Source organism: Martes martes, assembly GCF_963455335.1.
Source record: "Martes martes genome assembly, chromosome: 1".
Lineage (NCBI taxonomy): Eukaryota > Metazoa > Chordata > Mammalia > Carnivora > Mustelidae > Martes > Martes martes.
In genome coordinates, this window is record NC_137888.1 from 14,888,332 (window position 1) to 14,906,134 (window position 17,803).

Sequence of the window (17,803 nt, forward strand, 5' to 3'; positions counted from 1 at the left end):
TTATTATTACTATTGTTATCAAGAATGAATTCTAAATAAATCTGAAAAATGATTGAGTTGGGGAACCTATAACTACTTTCTTTTCCCTTTATTTTCAGTAACTTTCCCTGATGAAAATACCAATATTGCTAGTTAAGTGTATATGTATATATATATATATTTTTCCCCCAACTGGTAAACTCTCCTTTGATTAAGTGAACATGTTCTGCAGGAGGCTCAGTGGGATTGTTAGACACTAATTAAAAGAATGCTATGACTCTTTTTGTAAAACAATCTACTATCTCCCTAACCAACCTCTGTCACCTCATTTTCCATAATAGGCATGAGGAGCGTTAGACAGATGCTATTTTTTTTTTATATCCCACAACTGCTGATTTTAGTTAAATGGACCAAAAGTCAGACAAAAGTACTAGGAGTGGGTTGCCTTTACCTGAATCTTCAAAATCAAGACCCTAAGGTTGATTTTGTTATATTCTACATCTTCTCAGAGGAGCAACTGTGGTTCCTTAATAGAACTATGTTTAGATTAAATTATAGAGTTGAAAACTGCGCTTTCCTCATTTTATCTTCCACCTCATAAGCCCACCTTGATCACCTTCAACACTACTCCTTGTTCACCAAATTTCCTATCTGGTAACGATGAGAGAAAATAGCATTGTGTATCATTCCTTCTGAGAATATTTGTACTTTACTATGATACCTTTAATGAACATTTCTTCTAATGAATGAATATAACACTAAAGTTAAAGTTTGGGAGTAGGGACAATGGAAAGGAAGCAAGGGGCTTCTTTCTGCAACAGTCCTAAATTAATGCAGCAATTTGAAAATGACTTTGCCCTCATGTAAACGAAGCTCAACAAGTATCACTGCATTGTATATTATATGATATAGAGATTTGAGTGTTCCAATGCAGTCTACTTTTTTCCAGCCTCATCCATACTCAGACACACAAGTTCCAAAGTTGAAGAGCTCTTCCCCTTCCCTAGATGAAAAGAAATACACTCCAGGAATTCTTCATACTGGTTATAAACCTGTCAGGCTTTTAAACAAAAAACAATGAAGGAATAATTGTAACAGATGGCAGACCTCAGAGAGGATACATCCATTGGGAATACAGCTGTTGGATAAATTTGTGAGATGTTTCTTCTATGATGAATTGACTCTTCAAGAAAGCTCAGTTGCTATTCAGAAAGATCTGTGTGTATACATATATATTTTTTCAAGTGACTTGTAATAAATCACTTCTGGTGTCACTCAGTCCACTTAAACAACAACAAGAAGACTGAAGCTAGCATATATTCAGACACAAAAAAATTCTCCACACAATTCTGGTCTTGCCCTCCCTGACTCCCTGAAGGAGCGAAACTCTTTCCTGTGGTCAAAGATTGGCAAAGTTGGCTCAGTCACAACACAAAATTGAAAACTTTGCTTCTCTGAGACTCTCAGGACAGAAGCTCTGGAAATGTGCCTCCTAAGGGATTTAAAAATACAACTTCAAGGGAATGAGAGCAGTTACAGCTTAAACAGGTTACCAAGAGGCTGGAAATTACCTTCCTTAGAGAACAACTTTAAATGGAGATCCGATCCCCGTCTGTCTGAAATGTTTCAGGTATTGTGTAGCCTGAAGGCAGAAGGAGAGCGTCAGTCAACATTTATTGAGTGCCCACTGTGTATACTGCTATGATTACAGCAGCAACCACCACCATAAGAATCATTCTTAATGCTCTTCAAAGCATTTTCTTGTACATTAAAGCAAAGCTCTCCTCGTTCACTTAATTGCTCACATGCTATGGGTATGTTAATGATGCTAATTTTGACACTAACCATTATTCTGGGGGTGTTTAAGCAAGCAGCCAGTATCTTCTAATTTGGCTTACAAGAGTCATTTTCTCACCAAAATAATCTATTCTTCTAATTGACAAGCCACAATCTAACCCCAAAACATTTTGCCCTTCTTTTAAACTTGATTTTGAGTACTGACGATCACTTTAGGAAGTTTTGGGAGGGAAGAAAGAAAAATGACACATGCCACAATGTTAACCTTCTGCTTTTCTGACATAAAGCATACCACAGAACATAAGGTTTGTGTATGTGGAGGCTGAAGACAGGAATAGGGGCAGGTTGTGGGGTAGAGCAAGCAGCTTTCAGGGAAATAACACTAGGTAAGAAGTAAGAGGAAATGAGTTAAGTCCTTGCCAGTAACTAGTACTTTTACTCATACTTTCACATTCTAAATTTCTTCAAGGCTAAAATATATGGACTGGTCTATATGATTTTTAAGATCTCTTTTGGTTCTAAGATGACCATTTTTCTATTTTCTGTTTGATTTTTGCATTTTTTTTATTTCTACCAAGAAGAACTATTTAAAGTTTCCAACAGAAAGAGTGAGGGTATACTACCTTTCTACTGAGTAGAATAAATACCAACAAAAATTCTTAGCATCCAACAAGAAATTGAGTAAACGCATCTTACCATCTTTTAAAATCTTCTTTTGCGTTAACTGGCATCAGAAGCCAGTACTGGGCAAGTTATGGCTACAGACAGATGTCAGTACTATCTAACCCTAACATAATTAAAAGTTCAGTGACATTACTAGAAGATTGAGCCTAATAGATATCAGTGAAGTCTTTGCAAATTTTCCAAACCTAGTGGAATTTTTAGAACCTTTGAAGTATTTCAAACCTAATCTTAATAGTATGTTACTAAGTATATTAGTCAGTATGGACTAATTACTATAACCAACATCTGCTATGTTCAAGTGGCTTACACCATAAATGTTTGTTTATTGACCTTGCCATGGTCCAGTGTGCACTGAAAGAGAGACTGTTTCATGCAGTCATCCTGGTACCCATACTCCTTCCATTTGGTGGTTCCATTATCCCTAGTGACTTGAAGTCTTTTCCTTCCTACTGTATATTTGGGGAAATGGAGAGAGAAAGTAGAGGATGATGTTGGGAGAATGTGAGATAGGTCTGGAACTGGGAAATGTCTAGGTGCTGCCCTAGGAAGAAGATAAGATGGCACTGGTGACTGTCTATCCAGGCTGTCACAATGTTAGACAACTGAGAAAAAACAGAATCTAAACAGTGAAATCTACCAACGTAGGAAAAGATTTATGGGAAGCTCACCAGAAGCAGGGGGATGTCACAGAATTCCCAGCTCAGCTTTTCCTTGCTTAAAAGGAACAGACAGGGGCGCCTGGGTGGCTCAGCGGGTTAAAGCCTCTGCCTTCAGCTCAGGTCAAGTTCCCAGGGTCCTGGGATCGAGCCCCACATGGGCCTCTCTGCTCAGCAGGGAGCCTGCCTCCTCCTCTCTCTCTTTACCTGCCTCTCCATCTACTTGTGATCTCTGTCAAATAAATAAATAAAATTTAAAAAAATAAATAAATAAAAGGAACTGACAGTCTGAGCAAGTGTTAATCTCGGCACGTCAGCTATGCACTTTCCAATTCCTTAGAGCCTTCAAAGTATAGAATTCAACCTCTATGCCCTTTGCCAGTCAGTGTGTGGATTGGGGTTTCCCAACAGCCATAAAGTTGTTACCTTTAAGACAATAATCCTTCTTGACATCGTCAACCTTTTGGTGACAAATATCCCAATGACCTTCCTTACAGGCTCTCCCTACCGGGATAAAATCACTATTGCTATTCTTCAGTTACAAGAAGAGGGCAAGCTGCATATGATGAAAGAGAAGTGGTGGCGGGGGAATGGCTGCCCCGAGGAGGACAACAAAGAGGCCAGTGCTCTGGGAGTAGAAAATATTGGGGGCATCTTCATTGTTCTGGCTGCTGGACTGGTCCTTTCTGTATTTGTAGCCATTGGGGAATTCATATACAAATCCCGGAAAAACAATGATATTGAACAGGTGAGTCATCACTTTCTAAGACTAGGTAGTTTTAGTTTGCATTATCTGTCTTAAATTTGGGAGTTTAAAGATGCCTGCCCTTTTTGGTAACAGTCTATTGAATTAGATGCCCAGAAGAGCCATTTCTGAGTTAGAGCAAAGAGCTATTGAATCCCTGCCAGGTGCTCCTGGCATTGTAGCCCCATCATTTATTAATGAGAAGAAGGAAGCGCCTTATATACTAAATCCAATTAGCACTATTTGGAATGGCAGTGCAAAAATTCCAAACTCAGTTAATTTCTTGGACAGTTATTTGCTCTTAAGATAGAAAACCTAGATAAAGCAAGCAAGAAATAAATTCAAAATTGGAAAAGTTATAAAAAGATATTTGAGAGAAATGTTACCATCCTTTCTTTAAGTCTAGATGCTGAGCACATGTACTAATGCAAAGCAATTTACATAAAGATATAAATGTAGTATTTTGTAACTGAGCGTTTACCTCTCTTGAAATATGATTTGTAGAAGGATAATTCACCAATTTTGGGGGGCCCAGGAATATGTTAAATTATACAGAGTGACAACAAAACATATTAGAGACTTTATGTTTCCAAATCGTATTTAGGATTATAGTGGATTTCAGTAGTTGATCATTTTTGCCTGTCACTTCTATTTTTGATAGAAATCATACCAGGAACTTACACCATCCTGAATAAGATGATTGTATTAAAGAGAATTCCTTCATAAGCATACTAGAATAAACAAAGTACAAAGCTCATGCCAATTGTCGTACATTAGGCCACCCATTCAATTTAATGTTACTGTTAAAATCTTGAGGCTATAAACAATTATTAACAGAGCTAGTTTAATGCTCAGTTGTCACTGTCCTGAAATTAATAATTTTTAATAATGGGGTTCCACATTTTCACTTTGTACTGGACCCCACAAATTATGTAGCCTGTTCTGATTAATAATCCCATAGTTGTCCCACTCTCCTTACAGACAAAGCTGGGAGTGATTGATTATAACCTGGTTTTACCATGAAAACTTTCCCACAATTACAAGTCAATTGTGAGAACATTAAGCACCCCTTTCTTGTTAGAGAAAACTATCTTTGCTTAAAGGGGAAAATGGACTGTTTGCTTTGTTTTAACTTTCAATTTACTCTTGAGGTGTCTTGTTTTATGCAACTAATTTGAAAAATAAAAGCTTGTATATGTTATGCTTTAATGTGCTTCTCATAATTGCCAGCTTCATTTTATTTAAATTTTCATTTAAACATTCATTTTTGCTTCTGATTTATTCATTTTTTCTATATTTTTCTCATTTCTTTTGCATGCAAGGCTTTTTGTTTCTTTTATGGACTGCAGTGTAAGCAAACCCATCCAACCAACTCTACTTCTGGAACCACTTTATCTACGGATTTAGAATGTGGCAAATTAATTCGAGAGGAGAGAGGGATTCGGACACAGTCCTCAGTTCATACTGTGTAATCAGTTAAAGGAAAAAAAGTATGCCCAGTAGAGATTGTTTCTGCTAATTGGTGTTGTTGATGATATCTGTATCTACTAAGCATAAATAGCCACAATTCCCTATCCCTTTAAGATAGCAAAACTCATGGACTCTAGACATTGAATTCAATGCACTGAGAACAGATGTGAGTTCTGTGTTGAAATTGAGGTGTATTAGGGGTAAATAAACTCCCAAGATATGTGTATTTTCCAGAATCTGCTATACCATCAAGACAATGGTTATCTTAGTTCTATATTCATGCATTAAAAATAAGCAAGTCTTTCCTCATGAAAAAGTAGATCCAGACTTCCAACAGTGCAAAGCATAAAAACAAAATGCAAATATTGTGGAATTGTTTTCATCTTTGTGGACTTTTTTTCTCCTCTTTCCCTCTCCCTGTCCCTTATGTTCTGTAGATCCACATGTTCAAACTACCCAAGCCCTATCTTTTTGTAGTAACTCCGTAAGAATGCTGATGTTCAACTCAAAATGATTCCACTATTTAAACTGTATTATTTACATAAAGACTCAAAGATGTCTTGGATTTTAAAAGTTGAAAAACTTGATCCAGAAAATGAAAAATAAACTTGAAACCTCTGGCGTCACAGAAGAGCCTTAGCTAAATTGAACATCACTCAGGAAGGCACAACACAGTCAAGAATGATCTCTGGGTAGAAATTCATTATCATTATCCTGTAACATTCACTTGACAATCCTCTGTAGGTTCAGATCATAGTATGTTCAGAGTCTCTAAAGGACTGTGATTTTTTTTTTCATGTTACAGATTATTTCTTGCAAGCTCCAAAGAAGATCCTAAACTAGGAACTAATGCATAAAATCTTCTATTTTCCACTTACTCACTCTCACTCTGCATTGACAAACATCTTTTCACAAGACGTTATTTTATTCCCTTCCTACTCACACAGAATAGAGTGGCTGCCCTCATGGCAATCTTTTCTGAGTATTACCACTTTCACACTCACTTCTCTGGACCCTTAGTCATTATCAATTCATTCCAAGTGTACTGGGGAGAAGGGCAAGGAGGAGAAAATAAACAGAGGAAAGAATTTCCACACACATTCCAGATCTCTGGAGATTTATTTTACACCTGCATTCAAAATGTTGTAAATAATTCCCACTCCGTCTCAGCTTGGTGACATAGAAAACCAGCTGCATACTTAATTTGTTCTTATGAAGGATATCTGCTGTCCCTCTGAGCTTCTTTTCCTCTTCACCGTGTGTAGGGGAATTGAAGACGCCTTTCATATCCCCTCAATATGGATCAAGTTGGTCTTTGTTCTCTTTAATGGGATTACCTTTTGACGTATGAATTTAGCCCCCAAAACATATTTCTCAGAAGTAAAGTGCAATCATGTAGCATTTTGCCTTCTCTTTGCTTAGCTTTAAGTGGGTTTCAAATTTTGAACCACAGGTCTCCCTAGTCAACATTATATTTCTCTAGTAAAGCATGTTTAGGAAAGTTGACTTCTGCCCTGATTGTTTCTCAGTCTTGCTTTCTTCTTTAAATAAATGTACTTTTAAGATAATATCTATAAGTTACACCAACGTTTATTTACTATTATTGAAGCAAAAGCACCAGAATTTGTCCTAGGTCAGAATTTGCATCTTCATAATCAATAGAGTCAGGTGTTAGAATAAATATTTTATTATTCATAATTCATTGATTCTGTACATAGAAATCACAAATTATATAAGCTTATATTCCAAGAGCTATTTAATAAATCAAAGATGTTACCAAAAAATTATAAGGGTGATTGATGAAGTTTAGATGATCAAGACTAGTAATAACAAAATTCACTTTTCTACAGAGACTATCTTTTAAAATTGTAACTCAGAGGTTTGGATAAAATTAATATTTGTGTGCCACTTTAATCTGTATCTTACCTATTCCTGATATTTATATGCTATTTTTCAGTTTTCAAAATGTCTTGGGATATGTGAAAAGATACAGCATTACAGTTAATCCTTTCAACAATTTTATTTCAGCTTTACTAACAGAGAAATAGATACTAGTCTGCAGCCTGGAGTCCTAGATTTTAGAATCAGAAGAGAATTTTCAAAATCAATCAAATTTAGGTGCAGGTTTTAGTATAGCCACATGCTGAATGATCATAGACAAGTGACTGAATTTCTTAGAGCCTTGGTTTCTTAATATGTAACACCAGGACATAATTTCTACATCATAAGGTTATATTTGAAGGAGTGTCCTTCACAATGGGTCCCATTGGAAACTGTTACCCAAATAAGATTTTCCTGATCAAGGAAACCATGGAGCATTATTCTAAACATTCCTTTACCACATGATATCTCAGGGTGTTTAATATGCTATAATGCTTTGGGAATTATCTTTTTTGTGTGTGTGTGCATTGGGAATTTTCAACAAGATTGGAAAGTATTCAGTATTCCCATGCTTATTAGATAACAGAATTTATTTTTCCCCAAAAGCATCTTGACAGACCATTGTTCTACAGATCATACTCTAGGGAACATTGGTATGATGGTGGGTATCTCATCCACTGATAATGTACACAACACATTAGCCATGCCCGTCACATAACTGCCATTTAATAAACAAGAGTTTTGGTTTGGGGGGTAATTTTTAATTTCTCTGAGCTTCAATTTCCTCGGTTGTAAATTGAAGGTAATCTGTTGACCTATATTTACTAGGAGAATTAAAAGAAATAATATCATAGCATAGAAAATGAGATCATTTATAAGAATCCTGTTAAAAGATACTGGTTAGCAGATGTTATTTCCTTATAGAGAAATTAAGTATTATTCTCTGGTCAGGTGGACAGTAAGTACAGTTTACCATGAAACTTAATACAAAGTCAGTTTGGAAAGGAAGTTTTCCAGTTTAGAGGTTCAAACTATACTTGAAACCATATTTCCTTACACAAGCATTAAAAATCAAGGGCAATTTCATTGCACTCAAGAGAAGGACCCAAATCAACAATACATGAGGATCTAGTAGAAGTTTTGAACCTTATCTCTAGAAATTCTATTTTGATTATTCTGGAATGGAGGCAGGACAATAGCTTTTTTTTTTTTTTAAGATAACCAGTTGATTCTATCATGTAGTAGAGATCTAAAGCATTATATGCATATAATTGGCACTCAGTAAGTCACTGATGTTTACTGATTGATTTTAGAGGTATGACCACTAATTCTAAGCAAGATATACAGCACGTATTTGGCGTTCAATGTTCAATAGACACTCTCTAGAGAGAATGGAAAAAGAAACTGCACATCTTTGAGATAAAAATTTCACTATATTCAATTGACAACCTTCATATTTAGTTATAGGAGCTAAGCCTACGCCAAATGATCAAATCAGAAGTTTAATTGGTCTCTGCATCCTTTTTCCCCAAGGACCTCCATACATTTCAGAAATATAGGTTCCTTACACTCTCTTCTTTCTCCTTCCATACGTGCCCTAGATAACCAGTTCTTAATATCAAGTAAATAACCACTGAGACCACAGTGACCCCACCAAGGGCCATTTCATTTTAGTGAGATTTAGGGAAAAAAATGGGGGGCGGGGCTTGAACATGAAAAAAAAATTTCCAAACTCTGTTTTCACATCATTAGTTCTCAGACTTTGGTGTACCTCAGAATCACCCAGGGAAATTACTTAAAATACTGATTATAGGTTTTATCCCCATAGATTCCTTCTCAGGGATTGTAATCCAGGAACAGGCATTTTTAACAAAATCTGGAAGTGAATGATTAAAACTACTTTGCACATTAGTTTTCATAAAAATTAGCTTAAATATAGCAGTTTTCTCCAAAATTAGGTCATGTACATGAGGTTTTATTAAAACTATCTTCGGTACAAGAGGTTTGTAAAATAGCTTTTCTTACATGAGTTTTTTCCCCAACAGTCTTAAATACAAGTGTTTAAAACTGTTGGTATGCATGAGTTTTCTTTAAAGCTAGATGGCTGGGATGCTTAGCTTAAAGAAGAGACAATCCGTGGAAGGCATGAACAATGTCTTCAGAGAGCTAAAATGCACTTGCATAGAATGAGGAATGTTTCTTGGTCCAGAGCCACAACTAAAACAAGTGAATGAATGTAAAAGAGATTTCATATAAAATGCAGCAAAATAGTTCTAATAATTTTTAAAAATGGAGCTAGATAGAATGCAGCAATTTGACTTCAAATTAAATGGTAAGAGTGAGATTTTATTAACACTGGCAGTTTTTCTGAGGATTATACCTGAAGGAGGATTGTTTCAAGTTAGCAAGAAAGCAGAAAGATATAAAAGATTGAACAAGTACATCAAGAACTATGGAGCCCAGAATGTTGTCTAATCTGGTTCCTGACAAGCCTGTTTATAAGCCAATGTAATAATAATAAGAAAAAAAATAAAAGCTGATTTTGTCTTAGACTAAAATTATAACCTGAATTATTTTAGGGTTTTTTCAGCAAAATTGGAACTACCTAAGGAACACATGGTGGGTAGAGATAATGTTCTTATGAAATTCAGCTAGATCATATAGTTAAACCTTTCCCCAAAATTATTTCCAAATACCTTACTGCATTTGACTAGCACTATATAATGTTCTATGTAAGCCATCTATGGCAAAGCAGCAAAACAATGATTCCAAATTAGTTTCCAAGCCCATAACCCTTTACACTATAAGGTCTATTTCCCAGTAAGCAATTTAAAAGTAGCCTGGCCTTGAAAAGCAAAAGGAAAGCAAAGCATTCTTACTTCTTGCACTATTTTCTGCACATCTGAATGTGCCAAATGGCATTATTAATTAACTCTTATAGATGATGAAAAATTTCTGCTTGATGCTGCAGTTTTAACTTGCCTTTAGGAACCATCTCATTATGCTTCCCATAGTTATGGAATTTTATATGCACAGATGCACAAGCATATTAAAATCATTTTTGTTTTCAAAATCCTCTCCATAGAGACTGATATCATGGAAAATGGGATTCTCCTTTAAATTTTCAAATAAATTCTATTTGCACAAATAAGAACATTTTTGTGATAGAAAACAAAATGTTCTGTGTAGTTTCACATGCTACAGAATCTGAGCTTTGTAATTGACAACCCAAATAGGGCTAATTGGACAAATTGCACAATACCACCATGTCTCCATATCACAACATACACATCCAGATACACATAAAAATAATGAGTAAGACCTGAGTGATGTAAAGAAGTTACTGTTGTTGTTCCATTTATCCACTAAGTTTAAGGTAGTAGGGTCAGTTTTCTTCCTATCCAATTTTTTAACTGAAGTGCTTATAATTCAAACATTCGGATATTTCAACTCAAAAAAAAAAAAAAAATGGTACCCTGATCACTTTGTCTGTACCAGCAGAAACTACTGTCCACAGATAACCCACCCCATCTTCACATTCATCTAAAGTCCTAAGTGTCACTTGGCACATTATCATCTGATAATGTGCCTCCAAGTGTCCTCAGCTTCATTTCTTCCATAGTCTGATCACTTTATTTGGAAAATCATTTGGAGAACTCTCAGTAGGTTGTTTCTGTAATTGTGGAAAGAGGCTTTCCTTTGCCTGGAAACCCAAACATTCATCAATTCACAGAGAAGCCAGGAAGTAATTAATAACCATTTAGAAATAACTTTTCCAGGGTACAAGGGTAGTGCCCTCTAAATCAAACAAACTCTAAAAGGTATAAATGGCTCAGTGGAAATGTGACCTGGGAATCACAAGCCAAGAATGCAGGTGTCTGTGCTGTTACTGAATGGGTATGTGACTTTGGGCAAGTCAGTGTTCTTCCCTCACTCTCAGTCTCCCCACCTGTGGAATTAGGGGTGACACTTAAAGTTCTCTTCCAGCCACAACAGTTTTTAAGTTTGATAAAAAGTGGGAAAGAAATAAAAATATAGAAGCAGGACCAAAAATAAAAATAAAAACAGTTTGGGCCAAATATAAACGTAAACAAGATTATGCAATTACCTTGGACATATTAAATTCTTATTGCCATAAGCAGAATTACCTAACCCTGCCCATGATGCAGGATGGAATGGTCCACTTTGGATATAGAGAAAACCAACATCATGGCATCAAAGAATGAAACAGTTCTCATCCACTCATAAGCAAAGCATTACAAACACAAGGAAGGCTACAGAAGTAAAATCATTCCAGACTTTGATGAGCCCACAGGATAGGTAAAGATAATAACAAAATGAAACAAACAAATGTGCCAAACAAAGACATATAGCTAGAAGTTATTTGAAGCTATGGAACTGATTACATTCTCAATCACAACTCAAGAAAGGGGATATCAATGGGACTGACCTTGTTACTCCACCATTCTGGAGACAGTTGGAAGTAAAGTTTCTCTCAAGTTTTGCCATCTCCTGGGTTACACCCTCTGAACCCCAAAATAGTATTTTCTGTTTAGGATCTTTCCTGAGCCTTTCTGAGGTTTCTATTTTCCTGTCCTCAAGTTGGGACTTGGCTCAGGGATGGTCCTGAAGCCTTCTCTCAAGACTTCTGGTACCATCAAGTTTTAATGACTTCCCTCCCATTCTTCCCTTCTTTCCTAGGGGTAAAAAACTGGTCAAGATTGGAACATGAGGGAGGAAAATATCATTTGTATATTTCTCCAACTTTGGGCCTCTGGGTTTTGGATCCTGTTAATTAAAGATAAACTATATGAATTATAACAACTAACTTACTCAGTGAAACATCTGGTTCTTTAACCTGAAAGCCATGGTCTTCAAGATTTTTGTCTATGCTACAAATCTGTAAAGTCCACTTAAAACTCAAAAGCTAAAAGTTTGATTCATGTCTGGCTTGGAAGCAATACATATAAAAAACCTTGATTCTTAAAGGTGGTGGAGGGTAAAGGTAAAAGCAATAGACAATAAGAGCACATCAACTTTTTGTTTCCCTTTGTCTTCAGTAGAATTTAAGTTCCATTTACAGAATAGTTTTCCCCCATGCACTCCAGTCCCACTGAACAGCTTCATACTGCTGCTCTGTCCTACAGCGTCTCAGGGAAAACAGTGAAAACTCCATGATGCTTCCCAATGAAGAGCTTTGTGGAAGAGCCAAGAGAACCACTAGACTGAAAGAGTTGAGATTGGAGTAGAAAAGACTCAATGTGACAAGAAGACCATAGTGGGGCCATAAGCATCTCAGAGAACACAGCAGAGAGAGAGTGTAGCATCCAAGACCCCCTAGGATGCCACACCCCAGTGGAAGCCAAAGGATAGAGCATGACCATAGACTAGCTTCTCCCACTATCACAATGCCCAGGTTCTATTAAACTCTCCTCTACCCAGATGCACCTGGGAAAGAAGAGGAATAGGGAGATGGGAAGAGACTCGTTTTAACTGAGCCATTAGCCAAAAAAAAACTTAGTTTTAAATGACGAGTGAGTTACCTTGAGTTGATAATTACCTGCTAGCAGACAGGGATCTCTAAGCTAAGGTGGGATCTGTTAATTTTTTTTTATGGCATCAGATAGTTTTCTTGCACACATCAGTTTATAGCTTGAGAAAAAATGTATATCCCCTACATAAGGGCATAAGCTGGTATTGCAAGGACTCCATGGTAGCTCACACATGCACTATGGACAACTAAAACCCCCCATCAGGCTCAATTTACCTCAAGGCTAAGGTCATTCTCTATAAGAGAAGGGGCATGCAAAAAAAATTCTTAGAAGTTTATTTTTATGGCTCCAACTCTGCCTCTGAGTTGCTGAAAGGACCAGGCCCTCTTGTCCATATGGTAACGGAAAGCCTGTCCTCATAGGATCATCTCAGGCCTTCAACATGGATGCCAGGCCAGGTACATATTGGTACATAGACCAATATTCAGAGGAAATATGTAGGCTCTGAGTTTACAAGAGGGGCTGAGGCAGGCTCAGGTGATGTAGGGAAGCCAGAAAGAAGACAGAAGGCCAAAGAAGACTGTCACATTGGCCTCTGATGATGACTCCAGACAGGAGAAAGGCACTGTGGGTCCTTTGGGTTGGCATGTAAACAGACATTTCTGCCATTTTTAAGCAAAGAGAGTTGCTTACTTCTGGATATGTCCAGCCCACCTGAGGCTTATCCTTAGAGCAAAAACACTTTCTGCTCTCTGGTCATAACACTTGAGTGGGCCACTTTGCAGCCACCTCTCTATACCTATCAGCCACTTTCATGCCCACTCTAGAGCAATGGAAAGTTTCAGCTGCCCTTGAGCAACATTCAGAAGCCATGGGAGACAAAGGACAATCTCCAGCTGGCCTGATGATCAGTTTTGATGCCATTTCTGCACTCTAGTGACTGCTTCCTCTGAGTCTGAGACAGAGAGTGGGCACAATTTCCCCGCGTTTTCAGATTCCCCCATCTACTAAACTGCCCCACATTTATTTGCCTTATCTTACCCCATGGGAGTTTAATCCCAAAAGTGGCAAGTGAGGGCTCATTCTCTGGTATTCTTCAGCATCTAGGCTCTCCTAGCACCTACCTGGATGATTCTCCTTGAAAACAGACACAGAACCATCCTAGCTTCATACCCCATCCCCAGTCCCACTGGCTGGACCCTGAAGACTCTAAGGCAAACTTTTACAATTCAAAGTGCCTTCTTTTTCCTTCTTTCAAACACTTGGCTGTTGTAATTAATAGATTCAAAGACTGCAGTGGCTTCAATAGATCCACAAAAATCTATTTAAGAACTCAAAGCTGCAAATTTTACTTTTTTTCCTTTCTGTCATCCCTATCCTGAGGGCAATGCATATAAAAGCTCTTGCTAAGACTTTAAAAGTGGAAAAAGGGTTCAGATTCAGAAGATTTGGAAAAAGCACATGGATTAATATCAAAATGGAGTACTGCTCCAGTGTTAACCTCACCTTTCAAAATTTTCCATGAAATTATACCTAACATTAGAGGAGAATGAACTGATACCTAAAGTTTGGGTGTAGAGCCCTGAGCAGCCACTCCAAGTGAAAACTTTCTTCAAGAATTCTAAAAACTAAATAAATAAATTATATATATATATGTATGTATATATACACATATATATATAATTTTATATATTTTATATATTTATTTATATACTATTTATATACTATCTATTTTATATACACACACACACACATATATATATGTATAGACATATATATATATATCTCCACTCTACTATACACTTATATTTATTTTAACAGAAGAAAAACTTTTCTAAATACAATCTTTAATAAAGATGGACCCCAGAAAGATGATCCTCATGTATCTGGTGTTACTGAGTAACTATGTCCCCCACAGGTGTATGTTCATGGTTCAAAGGAGCTCAGATTGGAAAACAGGGATTCTGGGGTATGCATTCATGCAAAGAATTAGCTTACATCTAGGATCTGAGAAAGCAAAGATGTTGGCATCAAGCCTTAAGTGTGGGGGCAAAAAAAGATAAGATAGAGGACTTGAGAGGGAAAAGGATATAGAGATGGTATACAACATAAAATTAAAAGGAACTAGGAAAATGAGTTAGTGAGATTGACAAACTATAGCCAAAGCAAAGATAGGGCTAAAGGGAGTGGAGTGCCAACTTTAAATATGGAAGGTGCAGGAAAATGGGCTGGGCGATGAGTGGATTCTGGGTCACAGGTGGCAATAAGGAGACCACATCTTGAAGTTCTAGTTCAGTGTCTAGATTTCCTCTACCCCAAAATTTGGGGCACAGTTGAGGAGATGAGACTCAGCTCTCTCATTAGCTTTCAGGCACAATTAATCATAACCACTATTCTGGAAGATGATGTGATGGCTGACTCTCAACCTCTCAAATTTAAGTACAAGAATAGTTGCAGAAGAAATGGCCCAAGGATTCTGAATGAACCCAGAAAACTGATAAAACAAGAGTAAATGTAGCCAAATTATGAGTTCCAGGATACAAGAACTTCACACAAAGATTGTGTACACATGGCTACTCCAACAATTCCCCTCCCCCTTCCTTAACATAATTAGTGGGAGATCACTGGAGCTTGATCTCTGCTTTTAGATCATCAATTATCCTGTGAAGACATAAAACATGTATGCAGATAGGTAACCAGACTTTCCAAAGCCTTAAGGTAACAAATGTATGAATAGAATTCTTCCATACTTATTCCTTAAAAAGTTTCCTGACATTTTGAACACTCTAGGTTGTTCCCACATTGAACCTCAGAGTTTAAAAATATTAAGGATATGAATGCTTAGAACTTCTTCTTAAAAAGAAAAAAATCAGGGTGTCTGGGTGGCTCAGTTGGTTAAGTCACTGCCTTCGACTCAGGTCATGATCCCAGAGTCACAGGGTGGAGTCCTGCATTGGGCTCCCAGCTCTGTGGGGAGTCTGCTTCTCCTTCTGACCTTCCCACCCTCATGCGCTCTCTCAGTCTCCCTCTCTCTCAAATAAATAAATAAAAATCTTAAAAAAAAAAAAGGCAAAAATCACTGAGACACTCCCTCCACAAAACTATGATAGTAATTTGACCAGACCAAGAAAATTAGAGCAATGTTAATCTCATTATTTCTCAGTAACCTGTTCCTTGATTTCTATATTTCACTAAAATTTGGTCTATTTTACTAAAAATGGTCTTTACAAATAGACTTCAGATTACAGCTTGCTTTCAAGTTAAAGCAGATCTATATAAAATGAATGATTTTATATCTGTAAGATGACACAAATATTATCTATATCTTTCTTCAGCACTTAATGTGAAAATTTATTAAACAATGTCACAGACCACTTCCTTTGTCTTTAAATAAAAAACCCAATAAAGTAACAAGAGAAACCTATTCAAAATGAAGGGCGTAAAGGAAAACATTCCAAGCAGTTCTTCTAAATGTACCAATGAATAAAAGCACCAAATGCATAAACGTTAAATACACAATAACAAATCAATCTGATATTCACAATCTGATGCCAAGTTTGCAACTAGCAAAGCCATTCCCAGTCAGCCTAGCCTTGATCCTTTCAATATTGTAAACTCAAATCAAATTTTAAAACACAGCTTTTCCTATAACTTAAAAGAAATCACTCTTCACCCCCAGACTACTTTTTTTTAAGGCAGTTTATTTTAGGTACAAAGCAAGAACTCGATTAGCTCCTCCCACCCCTTCTGGGGGAATATTTGTAATATAAGCATAAAGGTGTCAGGAAAGAAGAATAATGTATATTACGGTTCACACCAGGACCAAGAAATTAAATATTGGGGATTATTCCAAAGGAGGTGCCATGCTGTCAGCAATTACTTTTAAAAATCTAGCCAAAGAGGAAGGTAAAAGGAAGCAAAAGAAGGCAGGAGAAGAAAAGGATGGCGGGCGGGGGCGGTCATTCAGGACACACCGCAGGCCCAAAACAAGTGGAGAAGAGGAATGGCTCTCTGCAAAACAAGCAAATCCTTTTCCTTGTAAAAACCGGAAGAGCTATGGGGCTGGCTGAAGCTTCGCTAGTGGTTTCTAGCAGACTACTTGTATCACAGCTTCCTTCCCTCTCCAAGAGAAGTCACAGGCACACACAGGCGCATGCACATATGTACGCATGCGCACACACTCGCACTTGCGCATACATAGACACACCTGACTGGACGATGTCCAGAACAGCATAAAAGGCACTAATATAGTTTATTACTATAAACCCATTTATTTATAAGTGAATTTTCCTATCAGACTTGTCATCATAGGGATTCATTGTCAATGGGTTCAGAAGCAGAGATAATTTTTTTTTTTTAATGGCAAGGGACTGCAGTTAATTTTCATTTCCTTATTATGCTTGAACACCTATCCTTCACAGGCAAGACACAAGCTGTCATAAAGCCCATTACTACATAAATACTAAAACGTGTTATGAGCTGGGTAAAACAAGTAAATAAGCATTGAAAATGCTATGTATTAAACATGTAGAAAACCTACTTTAAAACACTGGTATAAACAGAGAATTGGTGCATAAAAAGGCATACAGTGGCTAAAATTAAAGGAGCATCAACCTTTCACTGTTCCTCCTTTCCATCCAAAAAACAAACAAACAAACAAACAAAACAAAATACATATAGCAAGTTCCATAGACTTAAAATATTTTCAGTGATGTATACAATGTTATTTTAAAGAAAGAGATGTGCCAGGCATTGTGCTGTGTGTTTTACAGGTACCTGCCCAACCATTCACAAACAACTCAATGAAAAGACTTCTACTATTGTTTCCATTTTATAGATAAGGAAACTGAGTCAAAGAGAAACTAAATATCTTGCCCAGTGTAACCCAGCTACTGGGTACTGTAGCTAAAATTTAAATTCCAGCATTTTGATACTGGGCCAACTCACAACTATAATTCGTGGTCCTATGTGTGGATCCATTGAAAATGTGAACTCCACCCACCAGAGAAAAATAAAAGGACCCAGAATGCATGCTATAGGGGAGTTTCCAGTCTGCAAAGCACTAGAGGGTACTGCTGAGGTATCTATCCTACCTCTAA

The 17,803-nt window shown here is 37.0% G+C and overlaps 1 protein-coding gene across 3 annotated transcripts in view; it reads left to right on the forward strand.

The window, feature by feature from the left end:
* Positions 1-17,803, forward strand: part of GRIK1 (glutamate ionotropic receptor kainate type subunit 1) — a gene marked incomplete at both ends in the record, with an annotated part of 384,593 nt that overhangs the window by 363,474 nt on the left and 3,316 nt on the right. For 2 of the 3 annotated variants that reach the window (XM_080810092.1, XM_080810093.1), the window contains one exon: positions 3,614-3,864. In XM_080810092.1, coding sequence (XP_080666218.1) covers positions 3,614-3,864 — 251 coding nt within the window. Of the gene's footprint in view, positions 1-3,613; positions 3,865-5,183; positions 5,334-17,803 lie in introns of those variants that run through there. The other variant, XM_080810094.1, reaches the window with a different exon arrangement.